The following is a 17,090-nucleotide window of genomic DNA, read 5'->3' on the forward strand; positions in this document are numbered from 1 at the left end:
TGTGTGTGTGGAAGGGAAGAAGACAGTAATAGAAGAAAGACACTGAAAAGGAATTAGGAAATGAGCTATAAGGGAAAAAATGGGAAAAAGAGACCAGGACCAACTGATTAGAAAAATACAAAGATCAGACAACAAAGGTAAAAATATATATCTATATTTTGAGATGTTAGCAATTTAAATATAAGCAACACAACCGCTCTCTCAAAATTTATGGACAGGTAGGAGCCGTGTATAAAATCGTAATAATAAGAAGGCTAAAGTACCACAAATCACCGTGAATTATGTTTGTATCATTAAGTAAACCTCATACTTAGGCGTAGATGTGAATGCTATGCTGCATAATTTGGCATTATTTATCAGTAAAAAAACAACTAGTAGACCTGCATGCCTACAGCCCACCCATGTTAACCTTGTGCCCACCCAAAAAATCAATTCTGGCTACGCCACTGGTTTAAAATCATGAGAGGTCTATAACGGGTAGATGTGAATCAGTTATTTATGCTTTCGGATAATAGAAAGACTAGGGGGCACTCCATGAAGTTAGCATGGGGCACATTTAAAACTAATCGGAGAAAGTTCTTTTTCACTCAATTAAACTCTGGAATTTGTGGCCAGAGGATGTGGTTAGTGCAGGTAGTATAGCTGTGTTTAAAAAAAGATTGGATAAGTTCTTGGAGGAGAAGTCCATTACCTGCAATTAATTATGTTGACTTAGAAATTAGCCACTGCTATTACTAGCAACGGTAACATGGAATAGACTTAGTTTTTGGGTACTTGCCAGGTTCTTATGGCCTGGATTGGCCACTGTTGGAAACAGGATGTTGGGATTGATGGACCCTTGGTCTGCCCCAGAATGGCATGATCTTATGTTCATATGTTCTTATCCAGGCCCGGTACGCTCTGATACTTACCTCTTAGGTACTTAGGTAGCATTGTAAAATATGCATAATCCAGGCCAGGTATGCTCTGCTTCTTATCTCTTGGGTAGTTAGGTAAAATTGTAAAATATGCATAATCCAGGCCAGGTATGCTCTGCTTTTAATTCTTGGGTAGTTAGGTAACATTGTAAAAGATGCATAATCTAGGTGTCCGGCATGCTCTGCTTCTTACTTCTTGGGTAGTTAGGTAACATTGTAAAATATGCATAATCCAGGCCAGGTATGCTCTGCTTTTAATTCTTGGGTAGTTAGGTAACATTGTAAAAGATGCATAATCCAGGCCCGGTATACTCTGCTCCTTCCTTCTTGGGTAGTTAGGTAACATTGCAAAATATGCATAATCTAGGTCCGGCATGCTCTGCTTCTTACTTCTTGGGTGGTTAGGTAACATTGTAAAATATGCATAATCTAGGTCCGGCATGCTCTGCTTCTTACTTCTTGGGTAGTTAGGTAACATTGTAAAATATGCATAATGCAGGTCAGGTATGCTCTGCTTCTTACTTCTTGGACAGTTAAGTAACATTGTAAAATATACATAATCCAGGCCAGGTTTGCTCTGGTTCTTACTTCTTGGGTGGTTAGGTAACATTGTAAAATATGCATAATCCAGGCCAGGTATGCTCTGCTTCTTACTTCTTGGGTAGTTAGGTAACATTGTAAAATATGCATAATCCAGGCCAGGTATGCTCTGCTTCTTACCTCTTGGGTAGTTAGGTAACTTTGTAAAATATGAATAATCTAGGTCCGGCATGCTCCGCTTCTTACTTCTTGGGTAGTTAGGTAACATTGTAAAATATGCATAATCCAGGCCAGGTATGCTCTGCATCTTACTTCTTGGGTAGTTACGTAACATTGTAAAATGTACATAATCGATTCCAGGTATGCTCTGGTTTTAATTCTTGGGTAGTTAGGTAGCATTGTAAAATATGCATAATCCAGGCCAGGCATGCTCTACTTCTTACTTCTTGGGTAGTTAGGTAACATTGTAAAATATGCATAATCCAGGCCAGGTATGCTCTGCTTTTTTTTTTTTTATTATTATTATAAATTTAACAATTATTTTCAAGAAAACACTTCTTGTTTGAAAAAAGAGATACATCAAGTTAAATATCTTAACAGGAAATATAACATTACAATTGAGAAATAAACATTTTGATCTCAAATCAAAGTCCTCAATACTAGAACCCAAGACTATGACCTAAGGAAAAGAATATTGTAAATTACAATTTCATTTTAAAGAAAAGGAAGCTATAAGATATATCTGGGTACGTGATTTACTCACTGGCGGAACTGGCATTCATTCTATAGGAGAGGAAGTTCCTGGTAATATATTTTTCCCCACCAAGAAAGCAGTAAGTTGATTCGGTTGATAGAAAACATATGACATCCCTTGATATTTTATAAGACATTTGCATGGATATTTTATCAGAAACATAACCCCAATTTTCATTACTCTGGGTCTTAATAACAAAAAATTGCTTCCTTAATTTTTGAGTAACCTTTGATAAATCTGGAAAAACATTCACCTAAAGGCCCAAAAAAGTTTCTGATCTATGTCTAAAGAACATTTTTAATGTCCACTCTTTATCTGCTTCGAGTAGAAATGTAACCACCAATGTGGCAGGGGTAACCTGATCTTTCTGAGATGTTTCCAATATTTCGGTTAAAATATGCATAATCCAGGACAGGTGTGCTCTGCTTCTTACCTCTTGGGTAGTTAGGTAACATTGTAATATATGCATAATCCAGGCCAGGTATGCTCTGCTTCTTACCTCTTGGGTAGTTAGGTAACATTGTAATATATGCATAATCCAGGCCAGGTATGCTCTGCTTCTTACTTCTTGGGTAGTAAGGTAACATTGTAAAATATGCATAATCCAGGCCAGGTATGCTCTGCTTCTTACTTCTTGGGTAGTTAGGTAACATTGTAAAATATGCATAAACCAGGCCCGGAATGCTCTACTTCTTATTTCTTAGGTTAGGTAACAATAGCTAACATTGTAAGATATGCATCATCTAAACCCGGCATGCTCTGCTTCTTACTTCTTGGGTATTTAGGTAACATTGTAAGATATGCATAATATAGACCCTGTATGCTCTGCTTCTTACTTCTTGGGTAGTTAGGTATCATTGTAGGATATACATAATGCAGGCCAGGAATGCTCTACTTCTTATTTTTTGGGTTAGGTAACATTAGGTAACATTGTAAAATATGTGTAATCCAGGCCAGGTATGCTCTATTTCTTACTTCTTGGGTAGTTAGGTAGCATTGTAAAATATACATATTGCAGGCCAGGAATGCTCTACTTCTTGAGTAGTAAGGTAACATTGTAAAATATACATAATCTAGACCCGGTATGCTCTACTTCTTACTTATTGGGTAGTTAGGTAATATTGTAAAATATGCATAATCTAGGCCAGGTATGCTCTGCTTCTTACTCCTTAGGTAGTTAGGTAACATTTGTAAAATATGAATAATCCAGTCCTGGTTTGGTCTGCTTCTTACTTCTTGGGTAGTTAAGTAACATTGTAAGAGATGCATAATCCAGTCCTGGTATGCTCTGCTTCTTACTTCTTGGGTGGTTAGGTAACATTGTAAAATATGCATAGTCCAGGCCAGGAAAGCCCTACTTCTTATTTCTTGGGTTAGGTAACATTAGGTAACATTGTAAAATAGGCATAATCTAGACCCGGTATGCTCTGCTTCTTACTTCTTGGGTAGGTAGGTATCATTGTAGGATATACATAATGCAGGCCAAGAATGCTCTGCTTCTGATTTCTTGGGTTAGGTAACATTAGGTAACATTGTAAAATATGCGTAATCCAGGCCAGGTATGCTCTATTTCTTACTTCTTGGGTAGTTAAATAGCATTGTAAAATATACATATTGCAGGCCAGGAATGCTCTACTTCGTAACTCTTGGGTTAGGTAACAGGTGGCATTGTAAGATATGCATAATCCAGGTCAGGTATGCTATACTTCTTACTTCTTGAGTAGTAAGGTAACATTGTAAAATATACATAATCTAGACCCGGTATGCTCTACCTCTTACTTCTTGGGTAGTTAGGTAACATTGTAAGATATGCACAATCTAGGCCAGGTATGCTCTGCTTCTTACTCCATAGGTAGTTAGGTAACATTTGTAAAATATGAATAGTACAGTCCTGGTTTGGTCTGCTTCTTACTTCTTGGGTAGTAAAGTAACATTGTAAAATATGCATAATCCAGGCCTGGTATGCTCTGCGTCTTAGTTCTTGGGTAGTTAGGTAACATTGTAAAATATGCATAATCCAGTCCAGGAAAACTCTGCTTCTTACTGCTTGGGTACTTAGGTAACCTTGTAAAATATGCGTAATCCAGGCCAGGTATGCTCTATTTCTTACTTCTTGGGTAGTTAGGTAACATTGTAAAATATGCATAATCCAGGCCAGGTATGCTCTGCTTCTTATTTCTTGGGTAGGTAGGTATCATTGTAGGATATACATAATGCAGGCCAGGAATGCTCTGCTTCTGATTTCTTGGGTTAGGTAACATTAAGTAACATTGTAAAATATGCGTAATCCAGGCCAGGTATGCTCTATTTCTTACTTCTTGGGTAGTTAGGTAGCATTGTAAAATATACATATTGCAGGTCAGGAATGCTCTACTTCTTATTTCTTGGGTTAGGTAACATTAGTTAACATTGTAATATATGCATAATCCAGGCCAGGTATGCTCTGCTTCTTACCTCTTGGGTAGTTAGGTAACATTGTAAAATATGCATAATCCAGGCCAGGTATGCTCTGCTTCTTACTTCTTTGGTAGGTAGGTATCATTGTAGGATATACATAATGCAGGCCAGGAATGCTCTGCTTCTGATTTCTTGGGTTAGGTAACATTAAGTAACATTGTAAATATGCGTATCCAGGCCAGGTATGCTCTATTTCTTACTTCTTGGGTAGTTAGGTAGCATTGTAAATATACATATTGCAGGTCAGGAATGCTCTACTTCTTATTTCTTGGGTTAGGTAACATTAGTTAACATTGTAATATATGCATAATCCAGGCCAGGTATGCTCTGCTTCTTACCTCTTGGGTAGTTAGGTAACATTGTAAAATATGCATAATCCAGGCCAGGTATGCTCTGCTTCTTACTTCTTTGGTAGGTAGGTATCATTGTAGGATATACATAATGCAGGCCAGGAATGCTCTGCTTCTGATTTCTTGGGTTAGGTAACATTAAGTAACATTGTAAAATATGCGTAATCCAGGCCAGGTATGCTCTATTTCTTACTTCTTGGGTAGTTAGGTAGCATTGTAAAATATACATATTGCAGGTCAGGAATGCTCTACTTCTTATTTCTTGGGTTATGTACATTAGTTAACATTGTAATATATGCATAATCCAGGCCAGGTATGCTCTGCTTCTTACCTCTTGGGTAGTTAGGTAACATTGTAAAATATGCATAATCCAGGCCAGGTATGCTCTGGTTCTTACTTCTTGGGAAGTTAGGTAACATTGTAAATATGCATATCCATCAGGTGCTCTAATGCCTCTCTTATTTCTTGGGTTAGGTAACATTAGGTAACATTGTAATATATGCATAATCCAGGCCAGGGATGCTCTGCTTCTTACCTCTTGGGTAGGTAGGTAACATTGTAAAATATGCATAATCCAGGCCAGGTATACTCTGGTTCTTGCTTCTTGGGTAGTTAGGTAACATTGTAAAATATGCATAATCCAGTCCAGGAAAACTCTGCTTCTTACTTCTTGGGTAGTTAGGTAACATTGTAAAATATGCATAATCCAGGCCAGGTATGCTCTGCTTCTTACTACTTGGATAGTTAGGTAACATTGTAAAATATGCATAATCCAGGCCAGGTATGCTCTGCTTCTTACCTCTTGGGTAGTTAGGTTACATTGTAGGATATGCATAATCCAGGCCAGATATGCTCTACTTCTTACCTCTTGGGTAGTTAGGTAACATTGTAAAATATGCATAATCCAGGCCAGGTATGCTCTGGTTCTTACTTCTTGGGTAGTTAGGTAGCATTGTAAAATATACATATTACAGGTCAGGAAGGCTCTACTTCTTATTTCTTGGGTTAGGTAACATTAGGTAACATTGTAATATATGCATAATCCAGGCCAGGTATGCTCTGCTTCTTACCTCTTGGGTAGTTAGGTTACATTGTAGGATATGCATAATCGAGGCCAGATATGCTCTACTTCTTACCTCTTGGGTAGTCAGGTAACATTGTAAAATATGCATAATCCAGGTCAGGAATGCTCTACTTCTTATTTCTTGGGTTAGGTAACCTTAGGTAACATTGTAAGATATGCATGATCTAGACCTGGTATGCTCTGCTTCTTACTTCTTAGGTAGTTAGGTAACATTGTAAAATATGAATAATCCAGTCCTGGTTTGGTCTGCTTCTTACTTCTTGGGTAGTTAAGTAACATTGTAAAATATGCATAATCCAGGCCTGGTATGCTCTGCTTCTTTTTTCTTGGGTAGTTAGGTAACATTGTAAAATATGCATAATCCAGTCCAGGAAAACTCTGCTTCTTACTTCTTGGGTAGTTAGGTAACATGGTAAAATATACATCATCCAGGCCAGGTATGCTCTGCTTCTTACTTCTTGGGTAGTTAGGTAACATTGTAAAATATGCATAATCCAGGTCAGGAATGCTCTACTTCTTATTTCTTGGGTTAGGTAACCTTAGGTTACATTGTAAAATATGCATAATCTAGACCTGGTATGCTCTGCTTCTTACTTCTTGGGTAGTTAGCTTTCATTGTAAAAATAAACATAATCTAGACCCGGTATGGTCTACTTCTTTCTCCTAGGGTAGTTAGGTAACATTTGTAAAATATGAATAATACAGGCCTGGTATGGTCTGCTTCATACTTCTTGGGTAGTTAAGTAACATTGTAAGAGATGCATAATCCAGTCTTGTTATGCTCTGCTTCTTACTTCTTGGGTAGTTAGGTAACATTGTAAAATATGCATAATCCAGGCCAGGAATGCTCTGTTTCTTATTTCTTGGTTTAGGTAACAGGTAACATTGTAAAATATGCATATTCCAGGCCAGGTATGCTATACTTCTTTCTTCTTGAGTAGTTTGGTTACATTTACTAGAGATGTATAGTCAGGCCTGGTATGCTCTACTTCTTACTTCTTGGGTAGTTAGGTTACATTTGCAAGAGATGCATAGTGCAGGCCTGATATGCCCTACTTCTCAGTTCTTGGGTAGTTAGGTAACATTGTAAGAGATGCTTAATCCAGGCCAGGTATGCTCTGCTTCTTACTTCTTGGGTAGTTTGGTTACATTTACAAGAGATGCATAGTGCAGGCCTGATATGCTCTACTTCTTAGTTCTTGGGTAGTTAGGTTACATTTGTAAAACAAATGCATAATCCAGATCTGCTATACTTTACTTCCTACTTCTTCAGTACGTAATTAAAATTTGTATTTGTACTGAATAATTTTTGGCTTTTTTGCAAAATCCTAATTTTTGCCTCTGTCTCTCCTTCTTTCATCTGTCTTCATCTGCCTGTCTCTTTTTTCCTTCATTCATCTGTCTCCTTTCTCTTTTTGCTGTTTCTCTTCCCCCATCCTTCTCTTTCTCTTGCTGTCTCTTTGTTCTCTTCTGCTGTTCTTTATTACAATATTTCCTTTCCTATCTCTCTCTTTTTGGTCCCTCTCTTCCCATTCTCATATCTTGTATTACCATTACCGTCTCCTCTTTATGTACTTCCCCTCTTCGGATCTTTCTGTCTTTCATCTCTCTTCTCCTGTTTTTCTCTTTTCCTCCATTTGTTCTCTCCTTTCCTCTGAGTTTCTTCCATATTTCCCTCTCTCTCGCCTCTCCTATATCTGATATCCATCATCTCACATCTTCATTTAAGTCTGTCTCTCTTTCTTCCTCCCCCTCTCATTCACTCTATCTTTGCCTTCACTGTCTATATCCTTCTCTCTCTCTCTCTCTGTCCATTTCTTTGTCTCTTTCTGCCTCTGCGGTTTTAGGTCGAATCTTGGACATTCCCTGTAAAGTCTGTGGGGATCGCAGTTCTGGCAAGCACTACGGAGTCTATGCCTGCGACGGATGTTCAGGATTTTTCAAACGAAGTATCAGGAGGAACAGAAGCTATGTCTGCAAATCAGGAAATCAGGTACTCTACCACCTTTCATCCCTGTGCTCAATTCACCTAACATCTTCCCCCCTTCACATACACATATACACTACAGCCAAGGGAAGATCAGGCAGTCTACCCCCTCCCATCACTGCTGGTCCATGTCTCCTTCTCCTTCCTCCCACCTGAATTACGTTTCTTGAAGGGGTTTTTTTTTGTTTTTTTTAATATGGGCATGATAAAAGCTGTACACATCTTATGATAACAGAAATGAAACCTAACAAAAATCTGTCTTTGGATCCAAAAAGGGAATCAAGGGTTAAAACAAATATTAAGAGACAGAGAAAGAGAACTTTTGAATTATCAGCAGGCAGTGTTATAAAATTGCCTATAGGTCTGTCAACAGAACTAGCAGAAGATGATATGTCATCACTATGTTACCTTTAAGAACATAAGAAACTGCCATGCTGGGTGAGACCAAGGGTCCATCAAGCCCAGCAACCTGTTTCCAACAGAGGCCAATCCAGGCTACAAATACCTGGCAAGTACCCAAACACCAAGAAGATCCCATGCTATTGATGCCAGTAATAGCAGTGGCCATTCCCTAAGTAAACTTGATTAATAGCAGTTAATGGACTTCTCCTCCAAGAACTTATCCAAACCTTTTTTGAACCCAGCTACACTAACTGCACTAACCACCTCCTCTGGCAACAAATTCCAGGGCTTAATTGTGTGTTGAGTGAAAAAGAATTTTCTCTGATTAGTCTTAAATGTTCTCCCTTCATGGAGTGCCCCCTAGTCCTTCTATAATCCAAAAGTATAAATAACCGATTCACATCTACTCGTTCAAGACCTCTCATGATCTTAAACACCTCTATCATATCCCCCCTCAGCCGTCTCTTCTGCAAGCTGAACAGCCCTAACCTCTTCAGCCTTTCCTCATAGGGGAGCTGTTCCATCCCCTTTATCATTTTGGTTGCCCTTCTCTGGACCTTTTTCATCACAACTATATCTTTTTTGAGATGTTGAGACCAGAATTGTACACAGTACTCAAGGTGTGGTCTCACTATGGAGCGATACAGAGGCATTATGACATCCTCTGTTTTATTCACCATTCCCTTCCTAATATTTCCTAACATTCTGTTTGCTTTTTTGACTGCTGCAGCACACTGAGCCGACAATTTCAAAGTATTATCCACTATGATGCCCAACCACCCAAAAAGATCTTAATGGAGTAGAAAATATGCGCAAATAACATTACCTGTTTTGGTTTTTTTTTGTTAGGTCTCACACAATAAAACTAGAAGACAAGTTTGCTGAATCATGGAAAATATGAACCCCACAGCTATAGGCTGAACATTCCTCGCTGTCTTTATTACCGCTCAGGCAATATTTTTACACTATGGACTTAGAGGCCATCTTTTTACCCAAGAGCAGGCATAGGCCACCCTTGTCCTCAAGAACTACAAATGGATGTGGTCTGTAGGATCTTCACCATGAATATTCATCAGCTATATTTGTACATGTTTGGTCTAAGAATCCTGTTAATTTTCATATTTCAGTTGTCCTGAAAACAAGACCCATCTGTGTCTCTTGAGGACTGGAGTTGCACATCCCTGCCTCTGTAGGAAAAAAACAAAATTTAGGAACATCCTCTAAGGGCAAAGGGCAATTGATTTCACCATTTTCAGAAGGAATTATTTATTAAAGGTTGGTGAAATTATGTGGCATTGTACTAGTGGAGATTGACATCATGACTTCAATACTAAATATCTTTGTGATAAAAAAAACTGGACAAGATTTTGAAGGAAAAAGGCATCAGTGAGTATAAAATGGGACAAGTGCTGAGCCAGGGACTTGTTTATTTCCTTAGATGTATGAATCACCTCTTCTACAATTACTGGGGGCGTTTATAGTACAAATAACAGCAGGGCCAGTGTTTTCATTAGGCAAACTAGGCGGTCACCTAGAGCGCCAAAATTTTGGAGGCAGCAAAATCCCACCAGCAGAAGGCCCAGAGGGTGCTGTGCCTGAGCCGATTCTGCCAAACAGGCCGATACAGTACAGTGCGCTCCGACGGAGCCTGCTCTTGGATATGCATTTTCCCTTACCCCTTATTCAGTAAGGGGAGGAAAACGCGCGTCCAACCTAATAGCGCCTAATAGCGCCCTCAACATGCAAATGCATTTTGATGGCCCTATTAGGTATGTGCGCGGGATACAGTAAGTAAAATGTGCAGCCAAGCTGCACATTTTACTTTCAGAAATTAGCGCCTACCCAAAGGTCAGCGCTAATTTCTTCCGGCACTGGGAAAGTGCACAGAAAAGCAGTAAAAACTGCTTTTCTGTGAACCCTCCGACTTAATATCATGGCGATATTAAGTCGGAGGTCCCGAAGAGTAAAAAAAGTTAAAAAAAAAAAAAATTGGAAGTCGGCCGGCGGCTGTCGGGTCGAAAACCGGACGCTCAATTTTGCCGGCGTCCGGTTTCCGAGCCCATGGCTGTCAGCAGGCTCAAGAATCGACGCCGGCAAAATTGAGCGTCGGCTGTCAATCCCGCTGATAGCCGCCGCTCTGGGCTAAAAGGAGGCGCTATGGACGCACTAGTGTCCCTAGCACCTCCTTTTGCCCGATTCTACCGCACCACCTCATTTGCATACTGTATCGCGTGCACCGGCGAGTGGCCAGTGTGCACGCTGGGAGAGTGGGCATTCGTCCGCTCTCCCACGTTTTTACTGAATCGGCCTGAAAGAAAGGTGTGCAGTACTGAAGGTAAGTTGGGGGAAGGTGGGCGTATGACCAAAGGTTTACCTAGGATGCAGATCTCCTTGCCCAAAATGATAAAAAGAACATCTCTCTCCTCTGTGCTGGCAGATCTTCCTACATTCTGCTGTCTCCTGGGTTGTATCTGGTACTGCCAAGAGATTTATTCTTCCTCATGTTGCAGCTTCTCCCAGGTTTCTTCTAGCAGACACAGGCACTGCCCTTGGCCTGCTTTCTTTCTCTTAACCTAGATCCTCCTCAATATATTATTTCCCCGCTCAGCAGGAGATTCTCTTTATGAGCAGTCTATAAATGACTCCAAATTTACAATAAATGTAGGCAGGATCTGATTCAGATGACACTATTTGTCCTCTGGATTGGTTCTGGGCAGCAAGCAGCTTCTTGATTGGTTACTTGTAGATATCACTCATACTTCCAAGTTAGGGATCACAGTCAGGCTTGTGTGAACCAACACAAATTAACCAGTTCACATTTATTTAGTTATCTATTTATTTAAACTATTTATATTCTGCTAATCTATAAATCTCAGTGGATTACAAGTAACATACACAGTAAAACAAATGACATCAGCAATAATACATCTTACAACAATTGCTTACAACAAACAATGAAACAATAAAACAGAAGCCAAGAGAAGAAAAAAGAGAACGTCATCAACAAGCAACCTAGGAAAAAAGGTGAGGATTTTTTTTTTCAATTTATATGTCATTAAAGTTTAACATCCTTCAAAAATTGGAAGAAGAATCCATCAGACGAAAATAAGAAAAAGCATAAGCATTATCAAGTTAAATATAAAGCATTGAAAAGACAGGCTAAGACAGAATTTGAAATGAAGTTGGCCGTAGAGGCAAAAACTCATAAGAAAAACTTTTTAAAATATATGTGAAGCAGGAAACCTGCAAGGGAGTCAGTTGGACCATTAGGTGCCCGAGGGATTAAAAGGGGCTCTTAGAGAAGATAAGGCCATTGCAGAAAGATTAAATGAATTCTTTGCTTCTGTATTTACTAATGAGGATGTTGGGGAGATGCCAATTCCAGAGATGGCTTTCAAAATGATGAGTCAGATAAACTGACTGTGGGGTGGCAGGCTTCCCTACAGTACAAGGCAGCCGCATTTCCCATAGAAGAAGAGAGGGAGACATGGAAGGAGGCCAGATTGACAAACTAAAGAGTAGCAAATCACCTGGACCAGATGGTATGCATCAAAGGGTTCTGAAGGACTCAAAAATTACATTTCAGATCTATTAGTTAAAATTTGTAACCTATCATTAAAATCTCCCATTGTGCCTGAAGACTGGAGGGTGCAAATGTAATCCCAATATTTAAAAGGGCTCCAGGGGTGATCCGGGAAACTATAGACACGTGAGCCTGTCTTCAGTGTTGAGAAAAATAGTGGAACCTGTTCTAAAGATCAAAATCACAGAGCATATAGAAAGACATGGTTTAATGGAACACAGTCATTATGGATTTATCCAACGGAAGTCTTGCCTAACAATTCTGCTTCATTTTTTTGACGGGGTTAATTAAGATGTGGATAAAGGTGAACCGGTAGATGTAGTGTATTTGGATTTTCAGAAGGCGTTTGGCAAAGTCCATCATGAGAGGCTTCTAAGAAAACTAAAAAGTCATGGGCTAGGTGGCGATGTCCTTTTATGGATTACAAACTGGTTAAAAGATAGGAAACAGAGAGTAGGATTAAATGGTCAATTTTCTCAGTGGAAAAGGGTAAACAGTGGAGTGCCTCAGGGATCTGTACTTGGACTGGTGCTTTTCAATATATTATAAATGATCTGGAAAGGAATGTGATGAGTGAGGTAATCAAATTTGCAGATGATACAAAATTATTCAAAGTAGTTAAATCAGAAGCTATTGTGATAAATTGCAGGAGGACCCTGCAAGAGTGGAAGATTGGGCATTCAAATGGCAGATGAAATTTAATTTGGACAAGTGCAAGGTGTTGCATATAGGGGAAAATAACCCATGCTGTAGTTACACGGTGCTAGGTTCCATATTAGGAACTATCACCTAGGAAAGAGATCTAGGTATCATAATGGATAATACATTGAAATTGTTGGCTCAGTGTGCTGTGGCAGTCAAAAAAGCAAACAGAATGTTAGGAATTATTAAGAAGGGAATGGTGAATAAAATGGACAAAGTCATAATGCCTCTGTATCGCTCCATGGTGAGACCACACCTTGAGTACTGTGTACAATTCTGGTCGCCGCATTTCAAAAAAGATATACTTGCAATGGAGAAGGTACAGAGAAGGGCGACCAAAATGATAAAGGGGATGGAACAACTCTTCTTTGAGGAAAGGCTGAAGAGGTTAGGGCTGTTCGGCTTGGAGAAGAGACGACTGAGGGGGGATATGATAGAGATGTTTAACATCATGAGAGGTCTAGAGCGGGTAAATGTGAATCGGTTATTTACTCTTTTGGATAATAGAAGGACTAAGGGGCACTCCATGAAGTTAGCATGTAACACATTTAAAACTAATCGGAGAAAATTCTTTTTCACTCAATGCACAATTACCGGTAAACTCTGGAATTTATTGCCAGAGGATGTGGTTAGTGCAGTTACTGTAGCTACGTTTAAAAAAAGTTTGGATAAGTTCTTGGAGAAGTCCATTAACTGCTATTAATCAAGTTTACTTAAGGCCTGATTTTTAATCCCCTGCACGCGGGGAAAACGGGGGTTATGCGCACTGCCATGCACGCGTTGCGCACATTTTAGAAGAGGCCCGGCTGTGTGCGTAACCTCTGTTATGCGCACAAAATCCAGGCCTCTTCCAAGGGGTGGTCCCGGGGGCGGGGAGGGGTGGACCCCGAGGGCAGGCTGGGACAGCGCCATTCATCGCTGTCCCTGGCCGGCGCGCGCAACTTACTTCAGGTTGGACCACTGCTATTACTGGCATCAGTAGCATGGGATCTATTCATTTAATGTTTGGGTACTTGCCAGGTACTTGTGACTTGGATTGGCCACTGTTGGAAACAGGATGCTGGGCTTGATGGACCCTCGGTGTGACCCAGTCACTGCTTTGGTTGCCACCATCTCTGCTGGGAGGCAGTGCCAGACATTCACTGTCCTTTCAAGAAAGAAGTCTTTCCTGACATTTCCTCCTTCTATATCTCCCTCGCTTCTTCTACGGGAAATGCAGCTGCCTTGTACCGTAGGGAAGCCTGCCTCCCCAAACCCCACCATCCTTCCCTTCCTTCAGCGAGGACATGCTGAGTGTGATAAGCCTCTATTTTCAGGGCTGGTCTTGCAGTCCCTGCATTAGTTTAGTAGCCCAATCCTGCACCTCCTCCATCCTCCGGTGTCCTAAGAAAGTTTGCCCCCCCCCCCCTGAACCGAACACTGTGCTCAAGGTGGGGGTCTCATCTCACTGACAGCCCATACCAGGACAATGCTACCTCCTTTTACCTACGTGATCTGGCTCTTTCTTCATCCAAGGTCAGGTGGAGGGCAATTTTCGAAGGGATTTCCTTGGGTAAAAGGTGTTTAACCTGCAAAACTTGGCTTCCTGAAAATTGTGGGCAAAACTGCACCCGTAGTTCCACAGCTCGCACACTTTTATCCACATTGTAAAAGAGGCATTTCCAGGAAAGAGTTAAGTCAGTAGAGAAAACTGTGTGCATGGTTTTTGATTTTCAAAATGATCCATGTGCTCTTGGCCAGAAAAACTATCTGCAGAAAGAGCAGGCGTGAATATCTGTGGTTACATTTTTTTTCCCCTGGGGCTATTTTGAAAGGAAAACTACCCCTGAACTTTTCCTTTGAGATTTGGTGCAAAGACCCTCAACTTTGAGGCAATGTGGGCAATTTGAATATTGGCCCTGATAACAATAATGACTCAGGCCATTTTTAATGCAGTATAAACACCCCTAAGTTTTAGACAATGACTTTAGTGGGCACTGTGGAGTTTTTGATACACTTTCCCACGTTTTTATACAACAGATGACCTTCTTCATACTTTTGGTCACTTAGGCCTAGATTTACCAACGTCGCAGGGCTTCCTGAATCCCGCAGTAACGGGGAGGCGAAATGGGGGGGGGGGGGTCCTGCGATAGCCGGCAGCAATTGCACCTCTGCGGTGCGATTGCTACCGGCGTCGCACCAAATATCACGTGCGATCCGCTTGGTAAATGACCCCCTTAATTTGTTGTATAACACAGACTGAAGAGCCTTTTTGAGACTTTTTTTTTGTGCACGCCTCACTGGATCTTCCTCGGAGAACTGACTGTAAATGTCATCGGCTGGGCCGTTAGTAACTCAGCTGCTGAGCCACCAGCGATCTTATTGCACACCAGGACCATAATTCATCTCTCCCTTATTGCTTCTCGCCCTGTTAAATGAAAGAACGATTTTTAGGGGATCCATCATGCATTGTCTTCGTAAACAAAACAACTGTGACTGGGCCTCCATGGTCTTCAAGTGACTTCCTGGTTTTTAGCTGTTATAGTTACAGAGAACCATTAAATACATCTTTGAAAGCTGAAACCTTTGCTTGTTTTCATTTTCAGCTGATACCTGGTTTATAGGCTTGTGCAGAGGAAAAATATTCATTTCAGTTCATTAATTTTTTTTTCGTAAGTCACCTCTATTTGTTTGGTTTGTTTCAAACAGAAAGAAATTTTGTTTATTCATTTTATTTGTTTATTCATTTACCATTAACGTCAATAGGGGAAGGACTGCATCCTGTTTTGGGCTCCAAAGCTGGAGTTTTCTTATTAATTCTTTTATTTTTTTGAATACGGTTTATTTTAAATTTTAAATTTACAACCACTGTTACGAACACAACCTTCTCCAACATTTCCGCACAAGAGATGCATCTTCACTTTTCTGAAACATCCCCATTACAATATCCACCCCAACTCACTTTACTCACAAAATGTATCAAGCTTAACACTATAACACATAACCTGAGTGAGAATCCAGCATTAATCCATGTTCATCATTGTTCTATCACGTGGGTGCTCCCTGTAAACTGCACAGCAACATATTGCCACGATTATAATCATATCACCACCCCGCCCTTAGTCCTATACAAGGTGTTACAAAGTTCCACCCAGTAAGTCCAAAAAGGCATCCTGATTTTTTCATAAATTGTCAAGTGTCTGCAAAGTATATATGTTAACTTTTCTATTAGGGCTATTTCATGAACTTGTCAGGAAGAACCCCAAGGCACCAATAAATGGATAAACCTGCACAAAAAGTGGCATCAACACATGAAGGCACCATGAGAGGTGAAAAGGAACCCTCCACAGTGGCAAGATCACCCCAAGGTGCACCATCTGGGATATGACAGAAAAGCAGACTGGCTGCAAGACTTTCAAGGTGCAAAGTCTGGTATATCAGCAATGCTGAGTGGAAGAAAGATTCTTAAGATGTAGAATAAGTGGTATAGAAGCAAGGCAGAGTGGCATGGGAGATGTCTGACTCCCTGTTGAAGCATTTGCCACTTGTCAGATTTAGTACAAGAGACTAAGAGAATAATCTATCCTCAGTATCATTTTTGTGACATAAGCTTTTATTACATTCCTTGCTGCTGGGTGGAATTTGGAATTTATTGTGAAATTTGCTTTCCAATTGAAACTTTTGTCACAACATGACAATGGTCTTTCATCATTATGGCTTTCCTGGTAATTTGTGAGGTTTGCTTTATAAAGCTGTTCCCATATTCTGTAGCTGAGCACAGTTTCTTCCCTTGTTGATTTTCTGGTGTTGCAGTAGTTCTCTCTTCTTATTGAAACCATTCCCACATTCAGAACATGTAAAAAGTCTCCTACGAGGGGCAATTCTCCAAATGAGTCTGTTTTGTCCATACCTTAACTCGACTGAACCTCATACATAAGCCAAGGCATGTTGGGGATGATCTAAGTCTCTCAAATTTTCATGCTAATGCTCTTCTTTTAATACTTGCATTGTACCAGAGAGATCCTCCTTCTGGAGTTCATAAGTTGTAATCTTAACAGGCAACATATCAAGGTGCATTTGAAAATTCTTTATCAGGCCAGTGGCACCCAATATAATTGTCATTATTTCTGAATCTTTCGCCACATTTTCTTGGTCTCTGACTGCATCTTGTTGTGTCCCGCGGCCTCAGATGGCCGCAGCCACGCCCCCTACCTCGCCCGCGGCGGCGGGTCGCCACCGGCGGCATCGAGGAAGCCGAGAGAGTCAGGGCCATCTCACTCTCGAGCCAGCGCGGGCCTCCGTGGTGGCTGTCAGCAGGGGAAACACCTTGCTCTC

The 17,090-nt window shown here is 40.5% G+C and overlaps 1 protein-coding gene across 1 annotated transcript in view; it reads left to right on the plus strand.

Annotated features, from left to right (window-relative positions):
- Positions 1-789: 789 nt before the first annotated feature.
- NR2E1 (nuclear receptor subfamily 2 group E member 1) overlaps positions 790-17,090 on the plus strand; it is a gene marked incomplete at its 5' end in the record, with an annotated part of 97,310 nt that continues 81,009 nt past the window's right edge. The window contains 2 exons of the mRNA XM_029595307.1: positions 790-820; positions 7,950-8,095. Of these exons, the coding sequence (XP_029451167.1) occupies positions 790-820; positions 7,950-8,095 (177 nt within the window). The remainder of the gene's footprint in view (positions 821-7,949; positions 8,096-17,090) is intronic.

The sequence above is a fragment of the Rhinatrema bivittatum genome, chromosome 3, assembly GCF_901001135.1.
Source record: "Rhinatrema bivittatum chromosome 3, aRhiBiv1.1, whole genome shotgun sequence".
Taxonomy (NCBI): domain Eukaryota; kingdom Metazoa; phylum Chordata; class Amphibia; order Gymnophiona; family Rhinatrematidae; genus Rhinatrema; species Rhinatrema bivittatum.